We start from the raw sequence: 24,945 nt of genomic DNA on the forward strand, positions 1-24,945 counted from the left end.
TAATATTTGTGGTGTTGATGTCACCTTTGTATTGTCTGGTGACATCAAGCCCACTGCTTAGTAATGGAGAGGTGTCTATAAGACATCCATCCATTACTAATCCTATAGTTGTATGGCAAATAGTGTCAGAATAAAATCCTTTTAATTGAAATAGACACACTCCTTTAATATTCTAAATTAAACCATACTTACCACCTCACCTAATTCCCCGAAGCCCTTGATCTCCTGTTAAAAAAAAAAAAAAAGTAAAATAAAAAAGCAACAATATATACCATACCTCTCCGCCGAGAAGATAATCCATAATGTCCCACGACGAGTTCAGCTCTGCTACATCTGGATACCTTTAGCTGAACGGTGGTATACACCATTCATCCTGACATCCAGACACCATAGGAGCTTGTAGATGACCACCAGAGATAACGGTCTCTGGCAGTCACCTGCACTGCAGTTCTCATGATCAGCTGACCGTGAGAACTTGGCAAGTGAACGGAGATAAGCCCGTCCCCGGCAGTCACGTGCACGACAGTTCTTGCGGTTAGCTGAGCTCATCACGAGAACTGCAGTGTACGCGAAGTTCCGGCTGTGGCACAAGGTAAGACATTATTTAAATTGGTTCACATGAGTAGTAAGCTGCTTTCCCACACGATAATGCGGGTTTTACCGCATGTAATGAGTCTATGGGTAATTTACGCTGCGGAGTCAGTGTCTCTGCAACATAAATGGACATTCTGTGGTCTGGAAAGATGCACCACATGTCTGTTTATGCAGGGATGCCGCGGCAGTCTCTGAGCACATAGTGGAGATAGGATTTCTTGAAATCCCGTCCACTATGATGTAATATCTGGCCGCTGACCGTAGGAACATAACTTTAGCAGTTTCATCGTAGGGCAGATATTGCAGTCTACTTACCATCCTGGTAGCTCTGCTTACCATCCTGGTAGCTCTGCTCTGAGCTCCAGTTTTTCAATGTCCTTTTATTAATTTATTTATTTATTTATTTTTTTTGCTGCCGCATTACATCGACTCGTGTGCAGTCCGATCTGTTAGTATACCCAAGTCTGTCAGATGTGCTGTTGGTTAGTTCTGTTCCTCCCATTTTCGTTTTTCTTGCCCAGATGTAGAATCTTGCAATATTTCTTATCGAAGAAATCTGCTGCTTTCTCTTCCAGAATTAATCGGTCATAATCAAAATTATCCATTCTGAGGTAAAATCTGTATTCGGTGAAGACACGTTCCAATTACTGAGATGGGAACTGACAACTGTTACTGACAAGATTATGTAAATAGCTGGAGCTCTGCCTTTAGCTCCTCCCTCCTGACTACATAGAATAGAATCAGAATCCGCTGTAGTCTCCCATCTCTTTAATCTGAAAGTGTCTTCACTGACTGTCAAAATTGGTCATTAGTCAAATTTCTCAATTAAAGTAAAATCTGTAGAGGAAGAAACACTTTTCTAATATATTAGTGTTTTATTTTCATGTGTACGATTGATTTTATGTAATAAACACAAGTCTGTTTACGTTTTTTAGTGTGACACAGTCCTCCCTCCGTTCTTTTTGTTTCGTAGTGTTGATAAATATGGAATGCTTCCCTAGTTTTCATGAAGAAAACTGCCGTTGGCTATGAAATATTTATCAATACACTGAAATGAGAAATGTGTGGGGAAAAAAATATTCAGTCCATCTGTGCACAAAGTAACAGGGAAGAATAGCAATACGTGTAAGGCTACTTTCACACATCAGTTTTTTGCTGTTAGGTCTTTTGATACGGATTTGAGGAACTCCTAGTAGCCTATGAAACAAATGTGCTGAGAAAATTGTGCCACTAATGTCTTTTCCTACTGCAAACTATGAATGTACTCTATCTAGTTAATCTTATTCCAAAAGCAGTTATGATTTTGTTTTATGCTGTATATTATTGTGTCCAGGTCAAACCACTGCTACAAGCGAACAGGTTTGATGAGGAATTGCATGCAAAGGAAGTGGAACTTCAAAAAGTGAAAGAGCTTCAAACTTTTTCTGACCAGAAAGTTTCTGAGATGGAGCACTTTCAGATGCAGGTGACTTAAATCTTTGTATAATTAAAGCATATATTCTTTTATTCCCTATTGGCAAAGTTCTTAATTTCCTTCTGTTTGATCTTTCTTGTCACTGTAGCTTTCTTGTGAGGTTTTTGTACAAGTATGATAATTCACACTAGGGGTGCTTCACATGAATGGTACTAGTATTGTATTGTATCTCATTATAAAACTCGTCACGCTTCACATACTGGTGGTTTACATACGAAGCGTTTTAATGTTTCACTCCTGATTTGCATCCTCTGTTATAAAGTTATTAGTATCTTTAATAACCTTTTAGTTGCATTTTTTTTATGTAGCTCCAGCAAGAAAAAATGCAACTGCAGGAACAACTGCAAGCTGAAACTGAACTTTGTGCAGAAGCAGAAGAAATGAGAGCTCGTTTAGCAGCTAAAAAGCAAGAATTGGAGGAAATTTTGCATGACTTGGAGTCTCGGGTGGAGGAAGAGGAGGAGCGATGCCAGATTTTGCAGACAGAAAAGAAGAAAATGCAACAGAATATTGGGGCAAGTTCATGACATGTTAACCGTGATCTATTTAATTGAGGGTATTGGATCAGGCATAATCTTTTACATGCAAAATAAGACTGGAAATGCTACTTTAGAGTAATTACACCAAGTAAATAATCAATTGTCAAGTCATCTGCCGAATTAACCCGAATATTTGACAAATGACAGAAATCCAGGACTCAAATAAGTTACTCTTCAACTGGTGAATAAAGGCTTTAATTTTTTTCATAAAAATTTCATTAATAGTGCATAAAAATAAGACCCCATTATATCTAAAAACAGAAATCTGCTGCTTTCTCTGACAGCAATGATAAATCATTTTGAAAATTCTCAATTCACAGTCGAAATCTGCATTCAGTGATGTCATTTGAACTATAGAGTCCTGTGAAATACTATGCTCCATGTTATGCACAATCCATTGCAGCATTACACTTTCTTCATACTATAAAGTGCTGGGCCAAAATACAAAAGTTTTTATTTCCCATTACCAGCTTTTCTGAAAGTTGGTGAGGGCACACTTAGTAACATAGTAACATAGTTAGTAAGGCCGAAAAAAGACATTTGTCCATCCAGTTCAGCCTATATTCCATCATAATAAATACCCAGATCTACGTCCTTCTACAGAACCTAATAATTGTATGATACAATATTGTTCTGCTCCAGGAAGACATCCAGGCCTCTCTTGAACCCCTCGACTGAGTTCGCCATCACCACCTCCTCAGGCAAGCAATTCCAGATTCTCACTGCCCTAACAGTAAAGAATCCTCTTCTATGTTGGTGGAAAAACCTTCTCTCCTCCAGACGCAAAGAATGCCCCCTTGTGCCCGTCACCTTCCTTGGTATAAACAGATCCTCAGCGAGATATTTGTATTGTCCCCTTATATACTTATACATGGTTATTAGATCGCCCCTCAGTCGTCTTTTTTCTAGACTAAATAATCCTAATTTCGCTAATCTATCTGGGTATTGTAGTTCTCCCATCCCCTTTATTAATTTTGTTGCCCTCCTTTGTACTCTCTCTAGTTCCATTATATCCTTCCTGAGCACCGGTGCCCAAAACTGGACACAGTACTCCATGTGCGGTCTAACTAGGGATTTGTACAGAGGCAGTATAATGCTCTCATCATGTGTATCCAGACCTCTTTTAATGCACCCCATGATCCTGTTTGCCTTGGCAGCTGCTGCCTGGCACTGGCTGCTCCAGGTAAGTTTATCATTAACTAGGATCCCCAAGTCCTTCTCCCTGTCAGATTTACCCAGTGGTTTCCCGTTCAGTGTGTAATGGTGATATTGATTCCCTCTTCCCATGTGTATAACCTTACATTTATCATTGTTAAACCTCATCTGCCACCTTTCAGCCCAAGTTTCCAACTTATCCAGATCCATCTGTAGCAGAATACTATCTTCTCTTGTATTAACTGCTTTACATAGTTTTGTATCATCTGCAAATATCGATATTTTACTGTGTAAACCTTCTACCAGATCATTAATGAATATGTTGAAGAGAACAGGTCCCAATACTGACCCCTGCGGTACCCCACTGGTCACAGCGACCCAGTTAGAGACTATACCATTTATAACCACCCTCTGCTTTCTATCACTAAGCCAGTTACTAACCCATTTACACACATTTTCCCCCAGACCAAGCATTCTCATTTTGTGTACCAACCTCTTGTGCGGCACGGTATCAAACGCTTTGGAAAAATCGAGATATACCACGTCCAATGACTCACCGTGGTCCAGCCTATAGCTTACCTCTTCATAAAAACTGATTAGATTGGTTTGACAGGAGCGATTTCTCATAAACCCATGCTGATATGGAGTTAAACAGTTATTCTCATTGAGATAATCCAGAATAACATCCCTCAGAAACCCTTCAAATATTTTACCAACAATAGAGGTTAGACTTACTGGCCTATAATTTCCAGGTTCACTTTTAGAGCCCTTTTTGAATATTGGCACCACATTTGCTATGCGCCAGTCCTGCGGAACAGACCCTGTCGCTATAGAGTCACTAAAAATAAAATATAATGGTTTATCTATTACATTACTTAGTTCTCTTAGTACTCGTGGGTGTATGCCATCCGGACCCGGAGATTTATCTATTTTAATCTTATTTAGCCGGTTTCGCACCTCTTCTTGGGTTAGATTGGTGACCCTTAATATAGGGTTTTCATTGTTTCTTGGGATTTCACCTAGCATTTCATTTTCCACCGTGAATACCGTGGAGAAGAAGGTGTTTAATATGTTAGCTTTTTCCTCGTCATCTACAACCATTCTTTCCTCACTATTTTTTAAGGGGCCTACATTTTCAGTTTTTATTCTTTTACTATTGATATAGTTGAAGAACAGTTTGGGATTAGTTTTACTCTCCTTAGCAATGTGCTTCTCTGTTTCCTTTTTGGCAGCTTTAATTAGTTTTTTAGATAAAGTATTTTTCTCCCTATAGTTTTTTAGAGCTTCAATGGTGCCATCCTGCTTTAGTAGTGCAAATGCTTTCTTTTTACTGTTAATTGCCTGTCTTACTTCTTTGTTTAGCCACATTGGGTTTTTCCTATTTCTAGTCCTTTTATTCCCACAAGGTATAAACCGCTTACACTGCCTATTTAGGATGTTCTTAAACATTTCCCATTTATTATCTGTATTCTCATTTCTGAGGATATTGTCCCAGTCTACCAGATTAAGGGCATCTCTAAGCTGTTCAAACTTTGCCTTCCTAAAGTTCAATGTTTTTGTGACTCCCTGACAAGTCCCCCTAGTGAAAGACAGGTGAAACTGCACAATATTGTGGTCGCTATTTCCTAAATGCCCAACCACCTGCAGATTTGTTATTCTGTCAGGTCTATTAGATAGTATTAGGTCTAAAAGTGCTGCTCCTCTGGTTGGATTCTGCACCAATTGTGAAAGATAACTTGCTGGGCTAGTCCTAAGCAAAGCACAACCTGATATATCGGTGTTCTGCAAAATTTAAGTTGAAAACTGAGTTCAGGAGATAAAGGGTTCAATGCCAAATAAATTCACATCTCATTCTAGAAAAAATAAAACTAAACCTCTACAACTATCCTAAAGCGTATCTGCATTTTGGACCTTGTGTACATGACTCTAAAAGGCCTGATGTGATGGGATAGGGTGACCAGTGACCAGGGTGGATAAAAATCAATGTTTTTTTTTTTTAAAAATAAAAAAAAAATCGGATTTTTTTTATTTAAATCGGATTTTTTTTTATTTAAATCGGATTTTTTTCAATAAACTGCTTTTTGAGGAAAATATTTTACCATCCAAAAGTTCTTCCATCATGAGATAAAGCGGAGTTGTTTAACTCAGTAGAATAAAGGCTGTATATGTGTAACATTCACAATGCCATGCTCTTCCAGAGGTTTCTGTAGGATTAGTGGGCAGTTTCTCTCCTATATTATCAGACGCTCGCTTTACTTGCGCAGTTCTCAAAACTGAATTTGACTCCGCAGAGGTCCCAGCCTCTTCTTCATGGCAAAAATGTTACAACATGAACAGAGTTGAGAAAAAGACCTTAATCCTATTGTTCTACAAACCTATGAATACAGAATCAACCCCTTCAGTGCCAAGTCCAAGAAGCTAGACAATATGTTTCTGATTGTTTGGAGTGGAATAGATCTGCACAACACAAGAAGAATGTGAATCTAAGTGTGAGGAGGAAGGGCAAGCAGACAAGAAAATGAAAGTGAAACTTTGAGCATAATACTGCAGCATAGCCACAGACAGACAAGTCTGGATCTGTTTGTGTGTACGATCTGAGGTTTATTACATTCTTTCCTTATAATGGCAGCAGGCTGTAAAAGAGACCCAGTTTGGGAATATTTTAATGAAGCTCCTTCGCCTATCGGTAAGGCAGGCATGCGTGCAAAATGCAAACGATGCAACAAAGAGATGCAAGGCCTGGTGGCGCGAATGAGGCAACACCATTTGTTGCAACAGTAGTTGGTGGGAACAGTGGGACAAGTTACTTATGTGACCGGTCACATGACAGATGTGGAGTTATTTGATGAACACTGATAACTTTTGCATCCCTCAAAAAAAGTTGACTAACCTGCGCAGTGACCCTGATCAGTGTTGTCTTTCTGGCCGTTATCCTGCTCAGACTCTGGTCAAAGCAGTGGAGCTTCAGGAGGCCATCCTCTGCCTTTTCCATACACCGTTGCAGGCAGCTGGAAGACATCCTCAAAATTTTCTCCATTAGTGTAGAAAGCGAATTAAAGCAGGCTAACACGGATCATTGGGCCATTAATCATAGGTGTAAAAAAAAAAAAAACATTCTGGAGTTGTTTTTGGGGTTTTTTTTTTTTTTTTTTGGTGGGGGGCGGTGTAGACATCAGTGGCGGTGATTTATGTATAGAAGAACACAGTAAACTGTAATACTTTTTTTTATTAAAATTAAAAAAAAAAAAAAAAAAAAAAAAAAACTTGCCGTGCAGTTTGAAATTATAGGGTTTTTGGGGTTTGACATCAGCCTTAGGATCTTTGTTACTGTGCTCTGCAGTGACTGCAATGGAGGAATGCATTCAGAACCAAACCCTCTTAATCCACATTGTATGTATATCGACATGGTGCCTTGTTTGGCGTTTTCATTCCCTCTATCCTTGTGCCAAAACTTAACATGTTAACCGTGTTGACATGTAATTGTGTTGACTTCTGTAGGAGCTAGAAGAACAGTTGGAGGAGGAAGAGGCTGCCAGACAGAAACTTCAATTGGAAAAAGTCACTACAGAGGCAAAACTTAAAAAGATGGAAGAAGATGTAATTGTTCTAGAAGATCAGGCTGCCAAACTGAGCAAGGTGAGAGAATGAACCCAAAGTATTTGAGTGCTTTCCTGCAGTTGCCGTGTGACTGCCGAATCATGACCTTCCCCATATGACTGGTCATGTGATCACAAGTCTGCAATTTGTAGTTGTGGTCACATGCCAACTAAACTCCCTTCCACATTTCAGTAGTTTACAATTAGGCTATTGTAAGCAAATTATGTAGCACACACCTTAAGGTACCGTCACACTAGACTATATCGCTAGCGATCCGTGACGTTGCAGCGTCCTCGCTAGCGATATCGTCCAGTGTGACAGGCAGCAGCGATCAGGCCCCTGCTGGGAGATCGCTGGTCGGGGAAGAAAGTCCAGAACTTTATTTGGTCGCTGGACTCCCCGCAGACATCGCTGAATCGGCGTGTGTGACACCGATTCAGCGATGTCTTCACTGGTAACCAGGGCAAACATCGGGTAACTAAGCGCAGGGCCGCGCTTAGTAACCCGATGTTTACCCTGGTTACCATCCTAAAAGTAAAAAAACACAAACACTACATACTTACCTACAGCCGTCTGTCCTCAAGCGCTGTGCTCTGCACTCCTCCTGTACTGGCTGTGAGCGTCGGTCAGCCGGAAAGCAGAGAGGTGACGTCACCGCTCTGCTTTGCGGCAACTGTGCTCAAAGTCAGTGCAGGAGGAGTGCAGAGCACAGCGCTGGAGGACAGACGGCTGTAGGTAAGTATGTAGTGTTTGTTTTTTTTTTTTACTTTTAGGATGGTAACCAGGGTAAACATCGGGTTACTAAGCGCGGCCCTGCGCTTAGTAACCCGATGTTTACCCTGGTTACCGGCATCGTTGGTCGCTGGAGAGCGGTCTGTGTGACAGCTCTCCAGCGACCAAACAGCGACGCTGCAGCGATCCGGATCGTTGTTGGTATCGCTGCAGCGTCGCTAAGTGTGACGGTACCTTTAGGCCAAAAGAGTTGGGACCAGGTTTCAGGGCTTGAACATAATTAATAACCCATATAAAGAATTGCACTTAACATAACTGAAAATTGTTTAAAAAGTTATAATTTTATTAGACTATTTATTAAAAAACATAATAGCCATAATATTAATAGGGAATGATAAGAGTGAAAAATACCAGAAAATGGCACCACAGATCAGAAGCAAGTAAGTGAATAGTCAATACAACATGCTGCTTCAAACATTAAGTGTACATATAATATTATGAACAAATGTCAAAGGCTATGTGCACATGATGCGGATTTGCTGCGGATCCGCAGTGGATTTTTTCGCGCAAAAACACTGCAGATCCGCACTGTGATGTACAGTACAATGTTATTCAATGTGATAAAAAAAAATGTGCGGAATTGCTGTTTTTCAAAGTGCATGTCACTACTTTTGTGTGGATATGCAGCGTTTCTGCACCCCTCCATGATAAAAATTTGCAGTGGCAATATCCGCATAAAATTCGCACAAAATCCTCATCAAAACTGCATTAAAACCGCAGCAAATCTGCGGCTGCGGATTCTGCCAGGAGATACGGATTTTGGGCAGAAAATTCTGCACCTCTTTTCCTACATGTGCACATAGCCATACATTTTCTGATTATGTGCCTTCTTCCGCGTGTAGGGGTCGTGGCACTGCAGGTCTGAGGTAACTTGCTCCTTCATCTTCTTACCACTTACTTGGGGTGGTTCACCAGTGGCTTGATCTAGCTCTAAAATGACATTTTTTCATAGTATATGTACACTTGATGTTTGGAGCAGCATGTTGTATTGACTATTCACTTACTTGCCTCTGATCTGTGGTGCCATTTTCTGGTATTTTTCACTATCTTATCATTCGCTATTAATATCATGGCTATATGCTTTTTAATAAATTGTCTGATTATAACTTATTAAATTTTCACTTGTTACATGCAATTTTCTTGTCTGTATTTCTGATTCACTTGAACATAGTTAGTAAAATGGTTACTTTCCCTGAAAACAATAATACATTTGTACATAAGTGGTTCCTGCATGTCTGGCATATCAGCTCACCTCTTAAACATGTGGTAATTTTAATGGAAGATGTCTGCTCTACATTTCAAATTCTGTACAGCTCCTGTAAGGCCAAACTATTTTGACTTTACTACAATTGTCTTTAGCTACACCTTTTTGTTTTCTCCTACGCCTCATTGGGGGACACGGGACCATGGGTGTTATGCTGCTGCCACGAGGAGGACACTAAGTTAACACAGAATAACTCCTCCTCTGCAGTATACACCCTCCTGCTGGCTGTACTTATGTAAAAAAAAACAGATTCAAAATGGAGTCAAAGTCAACGATAAAAAAAAATCTGTTTCCCAACTGTTTTATGATAGTACGCGTCGCTGAGATCTAGAACCATCACGTCCCCATCCACAACTCCTCTCAGAAATTCCTCAGACTGGCGGTAGTCATGAAAGGACAGACAAGGGAATACCAATACAGGGCTCTAACCTTTGGCATATCAATTGCACCCTGCATCTTCACCAAGCTGATAGCGGAGATGATGGCACATCTGAGAGAGGCAAATATAACAAAATCACTGGCGCACAACACTGGTGGAGGTGGCTAGTGTAATCTCCCAGCTGCTGGTATAGTCAGAAAATGTGCCGATTCTGTGGAGATGACTAGATATGCAAACAAATAATACCGCGCTTGGGTGATTGAAGTAGACTAGCCCTGGCTGTGGAGGTGCAAAAAACTACTAAGATGCAATGGTTGAAAAACTACTAAGATGCAATGGTTGGTGATGAAAATGAAACGGAACACCTCCTGTGAATAGTGCTGCAAACAGCAGTAAAGATCTTAACAGGTGTGCTGTCCCAAAAAACAACAATGAATGTGTAAGCCTCCTACCGTATTGAAGCGTAGCTGGAAAAATAACACATGCTGCGCTGAGTTGCTACCGATATGCTCGTGGTAGATACCGGAGGTGCTGATTGGTGTCACTCCGATATCCGCAGCAGAAGCAGGGGCATAGATGGCTTGCGGATGGTAGGGTGGGCGCACGTGGGCTGGTGCAGTAGCGACCAATATGGAAAGTCGCTGTTCAGTGTAGAGCCAGGGAACGTCCCGGCCGGAGGCGTCCCTGGTTGCACTGAAAAGAAAAAATGGCCGACGCTGCCAAGCAGCGTGTGACGTCACGGGCCGGACGGAGCCTCACTGAGGTCACAAAGCTAACCGACGCGTTTCGAAGGGAAAAGCACCCTTCTGAGCCCTGCGCTTAGTAACCCGATGTTTACCCTGGTTACCAGTGAAGACATCGCTGAATCGGCGTCACACACGCCGATTCAGCGATGTCTGCGGGAGGTCCAGCGACTAAAAGTACTGGACTTTCTGCGCCGACCAACGATGGCACAGCAGGATCTTGATCGCTGCTGCCTGTCAAACTCAACGATATCGCTAGCCAGGACGCTGCAACATCACGGATCGCTAGCGATATCGTTCAGTGTGACGGTACCTTAACCTGGTGGACCTCCGATGCTCTGTAAATAAAACTGATGCAGGGGAGAGGTACCGCCCTTTTATCCTATAGGTTTTTCTGTCCCTGAAGGGCGGAGCCCCTCTCTGGCAGTGCTGTCATGGGCTCTGAGAAACACTGTTATCGGTGAGTAACTACGACTTTTTCCATGTTTCGCCGCTACGTGGGTGGCTACGGCTATGGCTCATTGGGCTGACGTCTTAACTTCAGCTGTTCTAGATACCAGTCGCCCCCCTCCCCAACCCCCCCAAGGTAGCAGATAGTGCTACTCAGATAGCGAGAGCCGGGGATTTCGTGGTGACAGCTTCTTTAGATGCCGCTAGCTGCGCTTCACAAGCAGCAGCAAACACCATCACCATTAGGAGGTCTCTATGGCTCAGAGACTGGCGTGCGGATTCAGCTTCCAAAAAGTCGTTAACCTCCTTACCATATCAAAATGGTCGCTTGTTTGGCGAAAACCTCGATTAGCTTATCTCTGACGCCACTGGAGGAAAGAGCAAATTTCTTCCACAGCAGAGACTCTTAGCCCTTTTGGAACCAGCAACAGCAGGCTCGGTCCCGATTGTTTTTTTTTTTTTTTTTTTTTTGCAACTCAAACTGGTCCTCTACTTCCACATCTTCAGGACCCGGCCGGGCACAACGCAGGGACAGAGGCCCCCAGGCCTCATATAAACCTTCCCCATCATGGAGAGGCAGGCCTAGGCAGTCGTGATCCAGAGGGTTCAGACCAGGCAGATCTTCCACACAATGACGCCCTGTGGTATCCGGGGGACACACTCAAAGTAGGTGGCCGCCTGCTTTCCTTCAGCCATGCATGGCTCTCGGTCGTCCAAGACCTAGTGTCCTCCGGATACAAGATGTAATTTTCATCTCGTCCCCCAAATCGTTTTTTCTTGTGTTCTCCTCCCAGAGCATAGGCATCAGCGTTCTTCCACACCATAAACACTCTAAAAGAGGACTGGTTGTTACCCTGGTTCTTCAAAGCGAGAGGTTTCAAGGTTTTTATTCAAACCTGTTCATTGTTGCAAAGGAGGATGGTTCGGTACAGCCCATACTGGACCTAAAGCTGTTGAACAAGTTCGTCAGGATGCAACGGTTCCGAATGGAATCGCTTCGTTCTGTCATCGCTTCAATGGAAAAAGGAGAGTTCCTGGCGTCTAGACATCCATGACGCGTACCTTCATATTCCGATTTTCCGATTTTTCCATCCCACCAAAGGTTTCTTCGTTTCGCAGTTCAGGAAGAACATTTTCAATTTGTTGCTCTGCCCTTCGGCCTCGCCACCGCTCCCAGGGTATTCACTAAGGTCATGGCGGCTGCCTTGGCCATTCTCCACACCCGAGGAGTGTTGGTGTTACCGTATCTAGAAGATATTCTCATAAAAGGACCTTCTCGTGCCTGCGAGGAGGCTGTGAACATCTCAATAGATACTTTCTCGCCTGGGTTGAAAGATAAACTTCACAAAATCCTCCCCAGTTCCGGCTCAGCGAATTTCCTTTCTAGGAATGATACTGGACTCATCCCAGGGGTTGGTGCTTCTTCCTCCGGAAAAGATCTGTCTTACAGCGGGAAGCTCAGAAGCTCTCCCAACCTCACACTCACTCTGCGCTTCGTTATGAGAGTCCTTGGCAGGATGGTAGCAGCTATGGAGGCGGTCCCATTTGCTCAATTACACGTCCGCCCCTTACAACATGCCCTCCTGGCTATGTGGGACAGGAACCCGTTCTCTCTCGATCGTCGTTTCCTCCTTCCCCAGCGAGTCAGTTTCTCAGGTGGTGGACATTGAAGTCCTCCCTGAAACAAGGGAAGTCTTTACTTCCAGTACATTGGCTAGTTGTGACAATAGATGCCAGTCTTCTGGGCTGGGGAGCAGTGTTCCACCATCACACTGCTCAGGGCCGCTGGTCCCTTCAGGAAGCACGCCTGCCGATCAACATCCTGGAAATACGGGCAATCAGGTTGGCTCTTCTCCAATTCCATTCCTTCCTGGCGGGTCGTCCCATCAGGATTCAGTCCGACAATGCCACAGCAGTGGCATACATCAAGCGGCAGGGGGGAACACGCAGCAAGGCAGCCATGATTGAGGTAGGCCACATTCTCTGTTGGGCCAAGGAAAACCGCTCAATGATTTGAGGTTCACATCCCAGGAGTGGAAAATTGGGAGGCAGTCTTCTTCAGCCATCAAGGTCTCGACTCCGGGGAGTGGTCTCTCCATCCGGAGATCTTCCACCAGATCTGCTGTTGCTGGGGAACCCCGGACGTGGATCCAATGGCCTCACTGCTAAATTCCAAGGTTCCCGACTTCATAGCTCGGTCCCACGAACCGGCAGCCATCGGGGCAGATGCACTCATAAACTCATGGCATCAGTTCCGGCTTCCGTACACATTTCCCCCGCTTCCCTTACTGCTGAATGTCATCAAGAAGAGCGGAGGGGATACCAGTAATCCTGATTGCGCCAGATTGGCCGCGCAGGGCCTGGTACACCGAACTAGTTCAACTAGTCGCAGATGTTCCCTGGCGATTACCGAATCGCTCAGACCTGTTGTCTCAGGGCCCTATTTACCACCAGAACTCCGAGGCCCTGTGTTTGACGTCATGGCCGTTGAGTCCTGGGTGCTAACCCAGTCAGGCTTCTCTCCAGAAGTCATTTCTACCATGGTCAGCGCTAGAAAGCCTACGTCTATGCGTATTTATCATAGCATTTGGAAGACCTTTTTTTTCATGGTGCAAAGACCGGGGACGTTCTCCTCTTGAATTGTCCATTCCTTCCATCCTCGAATTCCTTCATTCGGGATTGGACTTGGGTCTCACCCTTAGTTCTCTCAAGGGGCAGATTTCAGCCTTGTCAGTTCTGTTCCAACGCAGGATTGCCAACAGATTACAGGTGAAGACGTTCATTCAGGGAGTCTCCCATGTGGTGCCACCCTATAAGATGCCGTTGGAACCATGGGACCTTAATTTGGTCCTCGGAGTCTTATAGGAGGCCCCTTTTGAACCTTTGCCGGAGGTTTCCCTATCTTTTTCTTTCCTGGAAAGTTGCCTTTCTGGTTGCAGTCACGTCCATCAGACGAGTCTCAGAGCAGGCAGATTTGTCTTGTCAAGTTCCTTTCCTCAATTTTCATCAAGGTAAGGTGGTTTTGAGAACATCCCCATCTTTTCTACCGAAAGTTGTCTCATCTTGCCACCTCAATGAGGAAATTGCCTTGCCTTCACTTTGTCCGGCACCAGTACATCGCACCGAGAAGGCTCTTCACACACTGGATTTAGTGAGAGCTCTTAGGAGATACGTCTTGCGGACAGCGTCTTTCCGCACGCCCTGTTTGTTCTCCTGGAAGGGCCAAGGAAAGGTCTAGCCGCTTCCAAGGCCAAGTGGATTCGTTAAGCTATCCAGGAGTCATACAGAGTTAGAGGTCATCCCGTCCCAGCAGGGATTAAGGCTCATTCTACTCTGTCAGTGGGTGCGTCTTGGGCCATCTGGCACCAGGCATCGGCAGCACAAATTGCAGATCTGCGACTTGGTCCAGCCTGCATACGTTTACAAAACATTACCATATCTATTCCAAGGCCTCGGCAGATGTGTCCGTCAGCAGACTAATTTTGCAGGCGGCAGTGCCGCATCTAACTTGTTGGTACAAGGAGCAATTTCAGTTGGTTGTTCCCCACCCAGGGACTGCTTTAGAACGTCCCGTGGTCCTGTGTCCCGCATGAGGCGTAGGAGAAATAGGGATTTTTGTGTACTCGCCATAAAATCCTTTTCTCCGAGCCAATCATTAGGGGACACAGCATCCACCCTGTTAGCCTAACGGCTTTAGTTTTTTCTGTGTTGGCTTGGTTTTGACAGTTCATCCTTGTTAAATGTTTAAGCTCCTACTGCTTTGTTACCGAACTGGTTCACTTGGAGCCAGCAGGAGGGTGCATACTGCAGGGGAGGAGCTATTCTTTCTGTGTTATACTGCTGTCACTAGGAGGACTCTAAGTTAACACCCATGGTCCTATGTCCCCCAATGATTGGCTCGGAGAAAAGGATTTTACGGTGAGTACACAAAAATCCCTATTTTAGGAGATTATGGTCATATCCTCTTGGTCCAAGAGTTATACTGTACGGGAGAAGCAAGAAAATTCTGTAATGCCTCTTACTACAGAAAACGCTTTCATTATCTGCCTGACCCTGCTTCCTTCACTCACTGTCCTCTTAAATGAAACTGATAACTCGCTGCCCAGATCAGAGCTCAGATTATAACTGCAACCCATAGAATTCAATTGAGGATGGCAGAAGGGAAGTACTGTAGCCTTCAAAGTTTCCTCACCCCAGCGCTGGAGAAGTCCTTTTCTGTGGTAATAGAGCAAAGTATATTTTGTCGTGGTGGTTTTTTTTCTTTTTTTTTTTTTTTTAAATAGATGAAGTTGAATTACAATTAAATATGCATGTTAACAATCGTACCCGGGGAGGACTGTCACCTGAATGCTGTTCCTTACTATGCGGACTTCCAGCAGAACACCAGTCTATGCATGTGTGGTGGAGGATTGGCTAAGAACTGTATTTTCAGAAAGATTCTCTCAAGTAACCAGCATGCCCCTCATCGCCATTGCATTCAGTTACCCTTGTTCTGACAGAAGACTTGCTGCTTCATCTGAAGCCTGTGCACATGTACGGAACCGGCTGTATTATACAGCCACCTCCTGCCATTTAGAGCAGTAACTAGCACTAGCTCTGATTGCTGCTGTTTTAAGCTTTTAAATGCTATTCTCAAGCTACAGTAGATATTTAATGGTTTACAAATGGCTTGCATGCCCAAGATCACAACATAGTAGCTGGTTAGCTACTTAAAGGGACCTATTGGCATCTTGATGCTACCATGAAACTATATATTGCAGGACAAAGTACAAGCAATCGAATAACAGGATCAAGTCCCTTTGAGGATCTAAAAAAGGTTTAAAATGAAATGTTTAGTCTCTAAATTGCCCCCCTTTACCAATTTCTAGGAGGCAATCAAAACCTATGTACCCCCCCCCCCCCCCCCCTCTCACAAAAAACGCTAAAAACCTCTCTCAGCACGAACAAGCACGCAAACAGGTCTCAGAAAAGGGTGACACTTATAAACAACCATATTGTATTGCCGCAGTTGTACTGACCTGAAGAATCTTGTTTCCAGGTCATTTTTTGAGTCACTCCCCTCGCCCCCTTTACAAATTAAAATTGGAGGAAAAATTTTATACTCTTCCCTTTGAGAACAAGCACTTAGACACCTATGGAGATGGGAAAGCAAGCACACACCAAAATTGTCTGGTTGTGAAGGTATTAACCCCTTTCTGACATATGACGTACTATCCCGTCGAGGTGGGTTGGGCCTGTATGACCACCGACAGGATGGTATGTCATATGCGATCGGCCAGCGCTGCTGGGTGTCAGCTATGTGCCAAAAGCAGTCACTGACCGCTCCTGGCACATTACCCCCGGAACACTGCAATCAAACATGAGGCTCCCTGCGTGCTTCCCTGAGACCCTCGGAGCAACGCTATTTGCTCCGAGGGTCTCCTACCTCCTTCTCCCTGCAGGCCCCGGATCCAAAATGGCCACGGGGCTGCTTCCGGGTCCTGCAGGGAGGTGGCTTACCAGCGCGTGCTCAGAGCAGGCTCTGGTAAGCCTGCAGCCCTGCCTGTCAGATCGCTGATCTGACACAGTGCTGTGCAAAGTGTCAGATCAGCTATCTGACCCTATAACATGATGTCCCCCCCCCTGGGGCAATGTTATAGTGTAAAAAAAAAAATTTTATATATATATATATATATATATATATATCAGATGTGTAAAAAAAAAAAAAAAAAAAACTGTCCTACTAGTTAACCCCTTCAATGAACACCGTAAAAAAAGCTGCAAAAAAACGCTTTATCATACCGCCAAACAAAGTGGAATAACACACGATCAAAAAGACTGATATAAATAACCATGGTACCGCTGAAAACGTCATCTTGTCCTGCAAAAAACAAGCCGCCATACAGCATCAGCGAAAAAATAGTTAGTCCTCAGAATAAAGCGATGCAAAAATAATTTTTTATATAAAATTTTTATTGTATAAAAGCGCCAAAACATATACAAAGAGATAAATGAGGTATCACTTTAATCGTACCAACCCAAAGAATCAATTATCATTATCAATTTTTAAGAAACGCGGAACGGTATAAACGCACGTCCTGAATAGCTGGTTTTTGGTCATTCTGCCTCACAATCAGAATAAAAAGCGATCAAAAAATGTCACATGCCCAAAAATGGTACCAATAAAAACGTCAACTCGTCCCGCAAAAAACAAGACCTCACAGGACTCTGTGGACCAAAATATGGAAAAATTATAGCTCTGAAAATGTGGAGACGCAAAACTATTTTTTGCCATAAAAAGCGTCTTTTGGTGTGACAGCTGCTCATCCTAAAAATCCGCTAAAAAAAATCAGCTATCAAAGTAAATCAAGCCCCCTTCGTCACCCCGTTAGCTACGGAAAAATAATACAATTAAAAAAAAGTATATATTTCCATTTTCCCATTAGGGTTGGGGCTAGGGTTTGGATTACATTTACTGTTGGGATTAGGGTTGGGGCTAGGGTTTGGATTACATTTACTGTTGGAATTAGGGTTAGGGGTGTGTCAGGGTTAGGGTTATAATTGGGATTAGTGTTAGGGGTGTGTTGGATTTAGGGGTGTGGTTGGGATTAGGGTTAGGGGTGTGGTTAGGGTTATAGTTGGGATTAGTGTTAGGGGTGTGTTGGATTTAGGGGTGTGGTTGGGATTAGGGTTAGGGGTGTGGTTAGGGTTATGGTTGGGATTAGTTTTAGGGGTGTGTTGGATTTAGGGGCGTAGTTAGGGTTGTGTTTAGGTTAGGGTTTCAGTTAGAATTGGGGGTTTCCACTGTTTAGGCACATCAAGGGCTCTACAAACGCGACATGGTGTCCGGTCTCAATTCCAGCCAATTGTGCGTTGAAAAAGTAAAACCGTGCTCCTTCCCTTCCAAGCTCTCCCGTGTGCCCAAACAGGGGTTTACTCCAACATATGGGGTATCAGCATACTCAGGACAAATTGGACAACTCTTGGGGTCCAATTTCTCCTGTTAGCCTTGGGAAAATACAAAACTGGGGGCTAAAAAATAATAATTTTTCACGGCTCTGCATTATAAACTGTAGTGAAACACTTAAGTTCCTTGGAGGGGCCTACCAATATGGTGTCACTTGTTGGAGATTTCTACTGTTTAGGTACATTAGAGGCTGTGCAAACGCAATTTGACGCCTGGAGATCATTCCATCTAAGTCTGCATTCCAAACAGCGCTCCTTCCCTTCCGAGCTCTGCCATGCACCCAAACTGTGGTTCCCCCCATTTATGGGGTGCCAGCATACTTTGGACAAATTGGACAACAACTTTTGTGGTCCAATTTCTCCTGTATCCCTTGGGAAAATAAAAAAATGGGGGCTAAAATGATTTTTGTGAAAATGATTTTTTTTATTGTCAGAACTCTGCATTAATAACTTCTGTGAAGCACTTGGTGGGTCAAAGTGCTCACCACACATCTAGATAAGTTCCTTAGGGGGTCTAATTTCCAAAATGGTGTCACTTGTGGGGGGTTTCAATGTTTAGGCACATCAGGGGCTCTCCAAACGCAACATGGCGTCCCATCTCAATTTCAGTAAATTTTGCATTGAAAAGTCAAACGGCGCTCCTTCCCTTCCGAGCTCTGCCATGCGCCCAAACAGTCGTTTACCCCCACATATGGGGTATCAGCGTACTCGGGACAAATTGTACAACAACTTTTGGGGTCCAATTTCTCCTGTTACCCTTGGTTGAATAAAACAAATTGGAGCTGAAGTAACTTTTTTTTTGTTTTTTCACAAAAAATTTAAATGCTCATTTTAATTTAAACATTCCCAAAATTCCTGTGAACACCTGAAGGGTTAATAAACTTCTTAAATTGGTCTTGAGCAGTTTTTAGAATGGCGTCACACTTGGGTGTTTTCTATTATATAGACCCCTCAAAATGACTTAAAATGTGGTGTGGTCCCTAAAAAAAAAAAAAAAAAAAAATGGTGGTGTAAAAACGAGAAATTGCTGGTCAACTTTTAACCCTTATAACTCCGTAACAAAAAAAAATTTGGTTCCAAAATTGTGCTTATAAGTAACATTTCCCACATGTCTACTTTAGAAGTATTTTATGTGACATATCTGTGATTTAAGGGCATAAATATTCAAAGTTGGAGAATTGCAAAATTTTCACGAAATTTGTTTGTTTTTTTCACAAACACAGGTAATATCAAAGAAATTTTACCACTATCATGATGTACAATGTCACGAGAAAACAATGTCAGAATCATCCGGATCCGTTAAAGCGTTAGTTATAACCTCATAAAGGGACAATGGTCAGGATTGTAAAAATTGGCCCGGTCATTAACGTGCAAACCACCCTTGGGGGTAAAGGGGTTAAAAGCATAGGTGCTAGTAAATAGGCAGAGAATAGCGATGATGCTTGGTGAACCTTACAGCCCTTTCATCTGACAGATTCTCTACTACAATAGAAGCACAAAAACGAAAATTGGCATGTAGTGACCAATGAAGTTGACATGTTTTTTTTGGGTCATTCTTTATCCTTCGTGTTTTTGAAGTAAATGCGTTTTAGGTCATATGTAAGCAAATCTAATCCATGCTTCCCGTAATTTATACAATTTTGTTTAAAGGAGAAAAAACTTCTTGAGGATCGAATTGCTGAATTTTCTACCAATCTAGCTGAGGAAGAAGAAAAGTCAAAGAGCCTTGCCAAACTGAAAAACAAGCATGAAACCATGATCTCTGACTTGGAAGGTAATAACAAAGGGTAAAGGTTTTGTTTTTGGTTTTTTTTTTCCCTAGAACGTAACCAAATCTCTAATCTTGCAAGTCTTGACATTTGTGAGGAATGGCTTTCTTTTATACTAGCTTTGTATGGCTTCAGTGTCAGTTTCTTCTTTTTTGCTTTTACTTTCCCTTCTTCCGAAAACCATAATTTTATTTTTCTGTTGAACAAAGCTATACAGGGCCTTGTTTTCTGCTGGATGAGTTGTAGTTTTCAATTACAGCATTCATTGTCCAATATGGCAGAGGATGGCCTCCTGAAGCTCCACTGCTTTGACCTGAATCATTCAGGAGGATACCGGCCAGAAAGATAGATTATACCTTTTGGTTACAGAAATTACCAGTATCAGCAGTTGCATAATTTTTACGTTTAGTTATCACTTTTTTTTTTTTTTTTATTAAATAAACAGTAGGCAGGGTAAGTGTGGAACATTACACATTTAGCAGATGCCGTTATTGGTATAAAATCTTTTGATTGGATATGTATAATGTTGGTCTTCCTTTTGATAAATGTTCTCAGAGCGTTTGCGTCGTGAGGAGAAGCAACGCCAGGAGCTAGAGAAGACTCGTCGCAAGTTAGAGGGAGATTCTACAGACTTACACGATCAAATTGCAGAGCTACAAGCACAAATAGCAGAATTGAAAATGCAGCTAGCAAAAAAGGAGGAAGAATTACATGCTGCCCTTGCAAGGTTAGGTGTACATGGTGTAAAAAATAACCCAACTTTCTACCATACTTCTTACCAGTTTTATATTATAATATATTTTTATTATTAATAATAATAATTGTTGTTGTTGTTACTCCTAAGATGCCACCCTCTCCCCCAGGCAGAATCCTTACTCCAATTATAGGCACTATTTGACTGAGTTAAAATAATTGTTGAATAGCTTGCGGACACTATATACAGAGCCTCCAAGTGCCAGAAGAGAGCAGATTTCCCCATTTTGGAAATTACACTCCCCTGGGAATTTTTCTACAGGTGTAATGATTATTTTGACTTCATGGGTGTTATCCAGAAATCAGCAATAAATGTTTGAGTGCTAATTGTAAATCTGCAATTGTAATGCCCATTTCATGGTTCTGGAGACACAAGCAGTGTAAATTAAAGGGAACCTGTGACCCCAAAAATCGAAGGTGAGTTAAGCCCACCGGCATCGGGCTTATCTACAGCATTCTATAATGCCGTAGATAAACCCCCTGATGTATCCTGAAAGATGAGAAAAAGAGGTTAGATTATTCTCACCCAGGGGCGGTCCTGGTTCTGTTCAGGTCCGATGGGAGTTGCTGTCCGGGGCCTCCCATCTTCATAGGATGATGTCCTTTTCTTGTCTTCATGCTGTGGCTCCAGCGCAGGAATACTGTCTGTCCTGTTGAGGGCAGAGCAAAGTACTGCAGTGTGCAGGCGCCGGGAAAGGGTCAGAGAAGCCCGGCGCCTGCGCACTGCAGTACTTTGTTCTGCAGCGGTGTTTCCATCTAAAGCTCTAAACTACATGATTCAGATGAAACCCCTGAGATCTCATCTCCCGAGATCTCCATCTTCGCATGCGCCGCCCCGCAGCAGACATTTTCCCGGAGTCCACCGTACAGGAAACTATGAACTGCTGGTGGCTCTGGCCTTTCACAAAATGTCAGCCGGGCACCCCTGCAGCACCGCCGGGCACCCCCTCATCCCAGCCTGCGGCCTGCAGCAATGATACCGGTAAGGTATATCCGCATTATAAGAAACACCCCCATTTTCCCCCAAATTTGGGGGGAGAAAGTGCATCTTATAATCCGAAAAATACGGTGTGTGAGACTTTAACTTTTATTACTATGATCACTGGTCAGTGTTGCATTGACAGAAGCCTCTTAGACCATGCTCTAAAAGGCTGCTGTAGGTAGCAGACCTAGAGGTGGTCGTGACGACCTCAGGCTTGCCATGACGACAAACTGGCCCTCGCAGTGATGTTCCGAGAGCGCTGATCTGACTAAAGAGGGAGCCTCTTAAGTGTTGGTAGCGATTGTGGCATTTAGGGGGTTAAACTACTGGGGTGGTGTGGGCACCTCTCCTGGCAGGGAAAGCCAATAATTGGCCATCATTATACCAGGCTATGACGTATAGGTACGTCAAAGGTCTGGAAGGGGTTAAAGGGAATGTCACCACATGTGACCTGTATGCCCATATTAATAGTTTAGATGGTTCAAATGAGGACTTGTCAGCATTCTATGACTTTTACTACCATTTTAATAGTTTACATGGGTCAAATGTGGTGACAGATTCCCTTTAAGGTAATTCTAATTGATCTTTCGTGGCCAGCATAAGCCATATGACCATGGGTGCTATTGCATGCAAGTTATTCTAAAGATGCTAAGTTGTGATGTTGCTTAAAACTTCTAGAGTAGAGGAAGAGTCCGCACAGAAGAATATGGCGCTTAAGAAAATTCGAGAACTTGAATCACAGATAAGTGAGCTACAGGAAGACCTGGAATCTGAGAGAGCTGCTCGCAGCAAGGCTGAGAAACAAAAGCGGGATTTAGGGGAAGAACTTGAGGCTCTAAAGACTGAACTCGAAGATACGCTGGACTCCACAGCAGCCCAACAAGAACTCCGGTATGACTGCAGAAAAACATCAGATTGTTCAATTATGCATAGTCTTCACAAATTCACTAATGTTCATTTTATATCACAATATTTCTTAGTTCAAAGCGGGAGCAAGAGGTGACCCAGTTAAAGAAAAGCTTAGATGAAGAAGCCAGAGTACATGAAGCTCAAATCCAGGAGCTCCGACAAAAACATTCCCAAGCTATAGAGGAACTGTCTGAGCAGCTAGAACAAACCAAAAGGGTGAGAACAAAAAACACTAACCCAATTGTTTTAAAAATGTGCATTGTTGGTTTGTTTTTAGTTGTGATTTGCAATTTGCTTTAACGTCTTAAAGATATGTGCCTTAAAGATTCAGCACATATCAGAAGCAGGTGTTTGGAGCGGACTTGCGCAACGAGCCTACTCCATACCCGGCAGGTGATAGCTGTGTATTACAGCCAGGATCTGCTGCTAACAATTGCGAGTGGAGCAGAACTCTGCCTCTATTGCATAAAATAAATAAAAAATAATTCCAAACTGCACCCTTTCCCCCCATTGAAAATAAAGATATGAAAAAAAAAAACCACATGTGTAACACCACGTTCAGAGAAGTCCGATCTATCAAAATATAAAAACGATTAACCTGATCGGTAAACACCGTTTAAAAAAAAAAAATTCAAGAATGCAAAAATATTTCTTTTGGTTGCCACAATTCCACAAAACATGCTGAACAATCAAAAGGTCACATCCATCCCAAAATGGTACAAAGTCTTTCCCTGCAAAAAAATAAGTTATCCTACAATTCCATCAGAAGAAAATCAAAATGTTACGGGTCTCAGAAAATGGCGACAACTCCAAAAATGTTTGTTTTTTTTGCTGCAAACTTAAGATTTTTTTTTTTCACCACTTAAAATAAAAAAATGGAAATGTTTGCAATTCCTGTAATATTGAAGAGGAGAATCGTATTGCATGATCATCACCAGAAAATGTACACTGTAAGGCTGTGTGCACACGTTCAGGATTTTTCACGTTTTTTCGCTACAAAAACGCATACATATGCATCCCATCAATTATAATGGATTCTGCAATTTTTGTGCACATGATGCGTTTTTTTCCCACACAAAAAAAGCATTGTGGTAAACGCATCATGTTCATTAATTTTGCAGATTTTTTTGCGTTTTTCCCGCTATTTAATGCATTGGTAAGCTCCGGAAAAAAAGCATCAAAAACGCGAGAAAAAAAGCAAAAAAACGCATGCGGAATTCTTGCAGAAAATGTCCGGTTTTGTTCAGGAAATTTCTGCAAGAAATCCTGATGTGTGCACATAGCCTTAAAATTACCAAAAAAGTCAGAATTGTGTGGGTTTTTTCCAACAATTTCACCGTACTTGGAATTTGTTTCCCGTTTTCGAGTACACTATGTGGTAAAATGAATTGTCATTCAAAAGTACAACTCGTCCTGCAAAAACCAAGCCCTTATGTTTGTGGGCAGTAAAATAAGAGTTATGGCTCTGGGGAGGAAAAAAATGAACCATAAAAAAACAAAAATGGGCTGCAGAGTGAAAGGGTTAAAATGTACTTAACTGTTGCTGCCATGTTTCGTTAAATGGATGGGCAGCCCCAGATTTGGTTAATTACTTAAACTGAAATTGTTCATCAAATACTGATTGTGTTGTGATATTTAATGCTGTTTTCTTAGGTAAAAGGAAACTTGGAAAAGGCCAAGCAGGCTCTGGACAGTGAGCGCAATGAGTTGGCTAATGAGGTAAAGGCACTACTGCAAGGCAAAGGCGACTCTGAACACAAGCGGAAAAAAGTAGAGACTCAACTTCAAGAACTGCAAGTAAAAATCACAGAAGGGGACAGAGTACGGGCAGAGCTGTCTGAGAAGGCAAACAGACTGCAGGTAAGCTGGGCTTCCACACAGTATTAAGCGTACAGTAAAAAAAAATCCTGAAAACTTGCTGTTCCAGTTCTAAAAGTAAATAACATTTCATTATCACAGACTATTATATTTCAATGAAAAGCTCAGACTTTTCAACATCACTTTGTGGACTGTAGGTTATGGACACAGTACACCTCCTCTCTTCCTGAACACCTAACACTCTCCCAGCAACCCCTCCGCACGCACACAACTCACACTGTGGTCAGCGCGTTGGCTTTAAAGCATGTCGCTGAGTGCTGCTAGAACATGAGCTCAGACAAAATATCTTCCCTGTAACTGTGACTGTATTTTCTTATTAAATCCTACTTGCTGTACATGAACATTTTCTTTACTAACTGAAAGCTGAATCCTATTCTGTGGCTCTAATCTGTGATATAAACCCTTACTTAAGGTGAAATTAATTCTTAAAATTTACAGGTGGAATTGGATAATGTCACAGGGCTTCTTTCTCAAGCAGACAGCAAGTGTATCAAAGTTTCCAAAGACTTTTCTACATTGGAATCTCAACTTCAAGACACTCAGGCATGTAACTTACTTTACAATTCACATTAAATATAATGTAAATTAAATTTGTAGCACAGTATATCATGTATGTCAAAGTTGGCGTGGATCTTCTCCTTAATGAACACCTTACATGAGAGAGGCTCAATATGTAATTTTAGTCTTATTGTCTGGTTTCATGGAAGTTTTCCATGCAGCAG

General features: G+C 42.5%; 1 protein-coding gene across 1 annotated transcript in view; it reads left to right on the plus strand.

Annotated features, from left to right (window-relative positions):
* Positions 1 to 24,945, plus strand: part of MYH9 (myosin heavy chain 9) — a 234,002-nt gene that overhangs the window by 147,726 nt on the left and 61,331 nt on the right. The window contains exons 21-29 of the mRNA XM_069737169.1: positions 1,928 to 2,059; positions 2,377 to 2,583; positions 7,261 to 7,398; positions 19,583 to 19,706; positions 20,257 to 20,428; positions 22,115 to 22,327; positions 22,417 to 22,561; positions 23,999 to 24,205; positions 24,662 to 24,766. Of these exons, the coding sequence (XP_069593270.1) occupies positions 1,928 to 2,059; positions 2,377 to 2,583; positions 7,261 to 7,398; positions 19,583 to 19,706; positions 20,257 to 20,428; positions 22,115 to 22,327; positions 22,417 to 22,561; positions 23,999 to 24,205; positions 24,662 to 24,766 (1,443 nt within the window). The remainder of the gene's footprint in view (positions 1 to 1,927; positions 2,060 to 2,376; positions 2,584 to 7,260; positions 7,399 to 19,582; positions 19,707 to 20,256; positions 20,429 to 22,114; positions 22,328 to 22,416; positions 22,562 to 23,998; positions 24,206 to 24,661; positions 24,767 to 24,945) is intronic.

This window comes from Ranitomeya imitator, chromosome 8 (assembly GCF_032444005.1).
Source record: "Ranitomeya imitator isolate aRanImi1 chromosome 8, aRanImi1.pri, whole genome shotgun sequence".
NCBI classification, from domain to species: domain Eukaryota; kingdom Metazoa; phylum Chordata; class Amphibia; order Anura; family Dendrobatidae; genus Ranitomeya; species Ranitomeya imitator.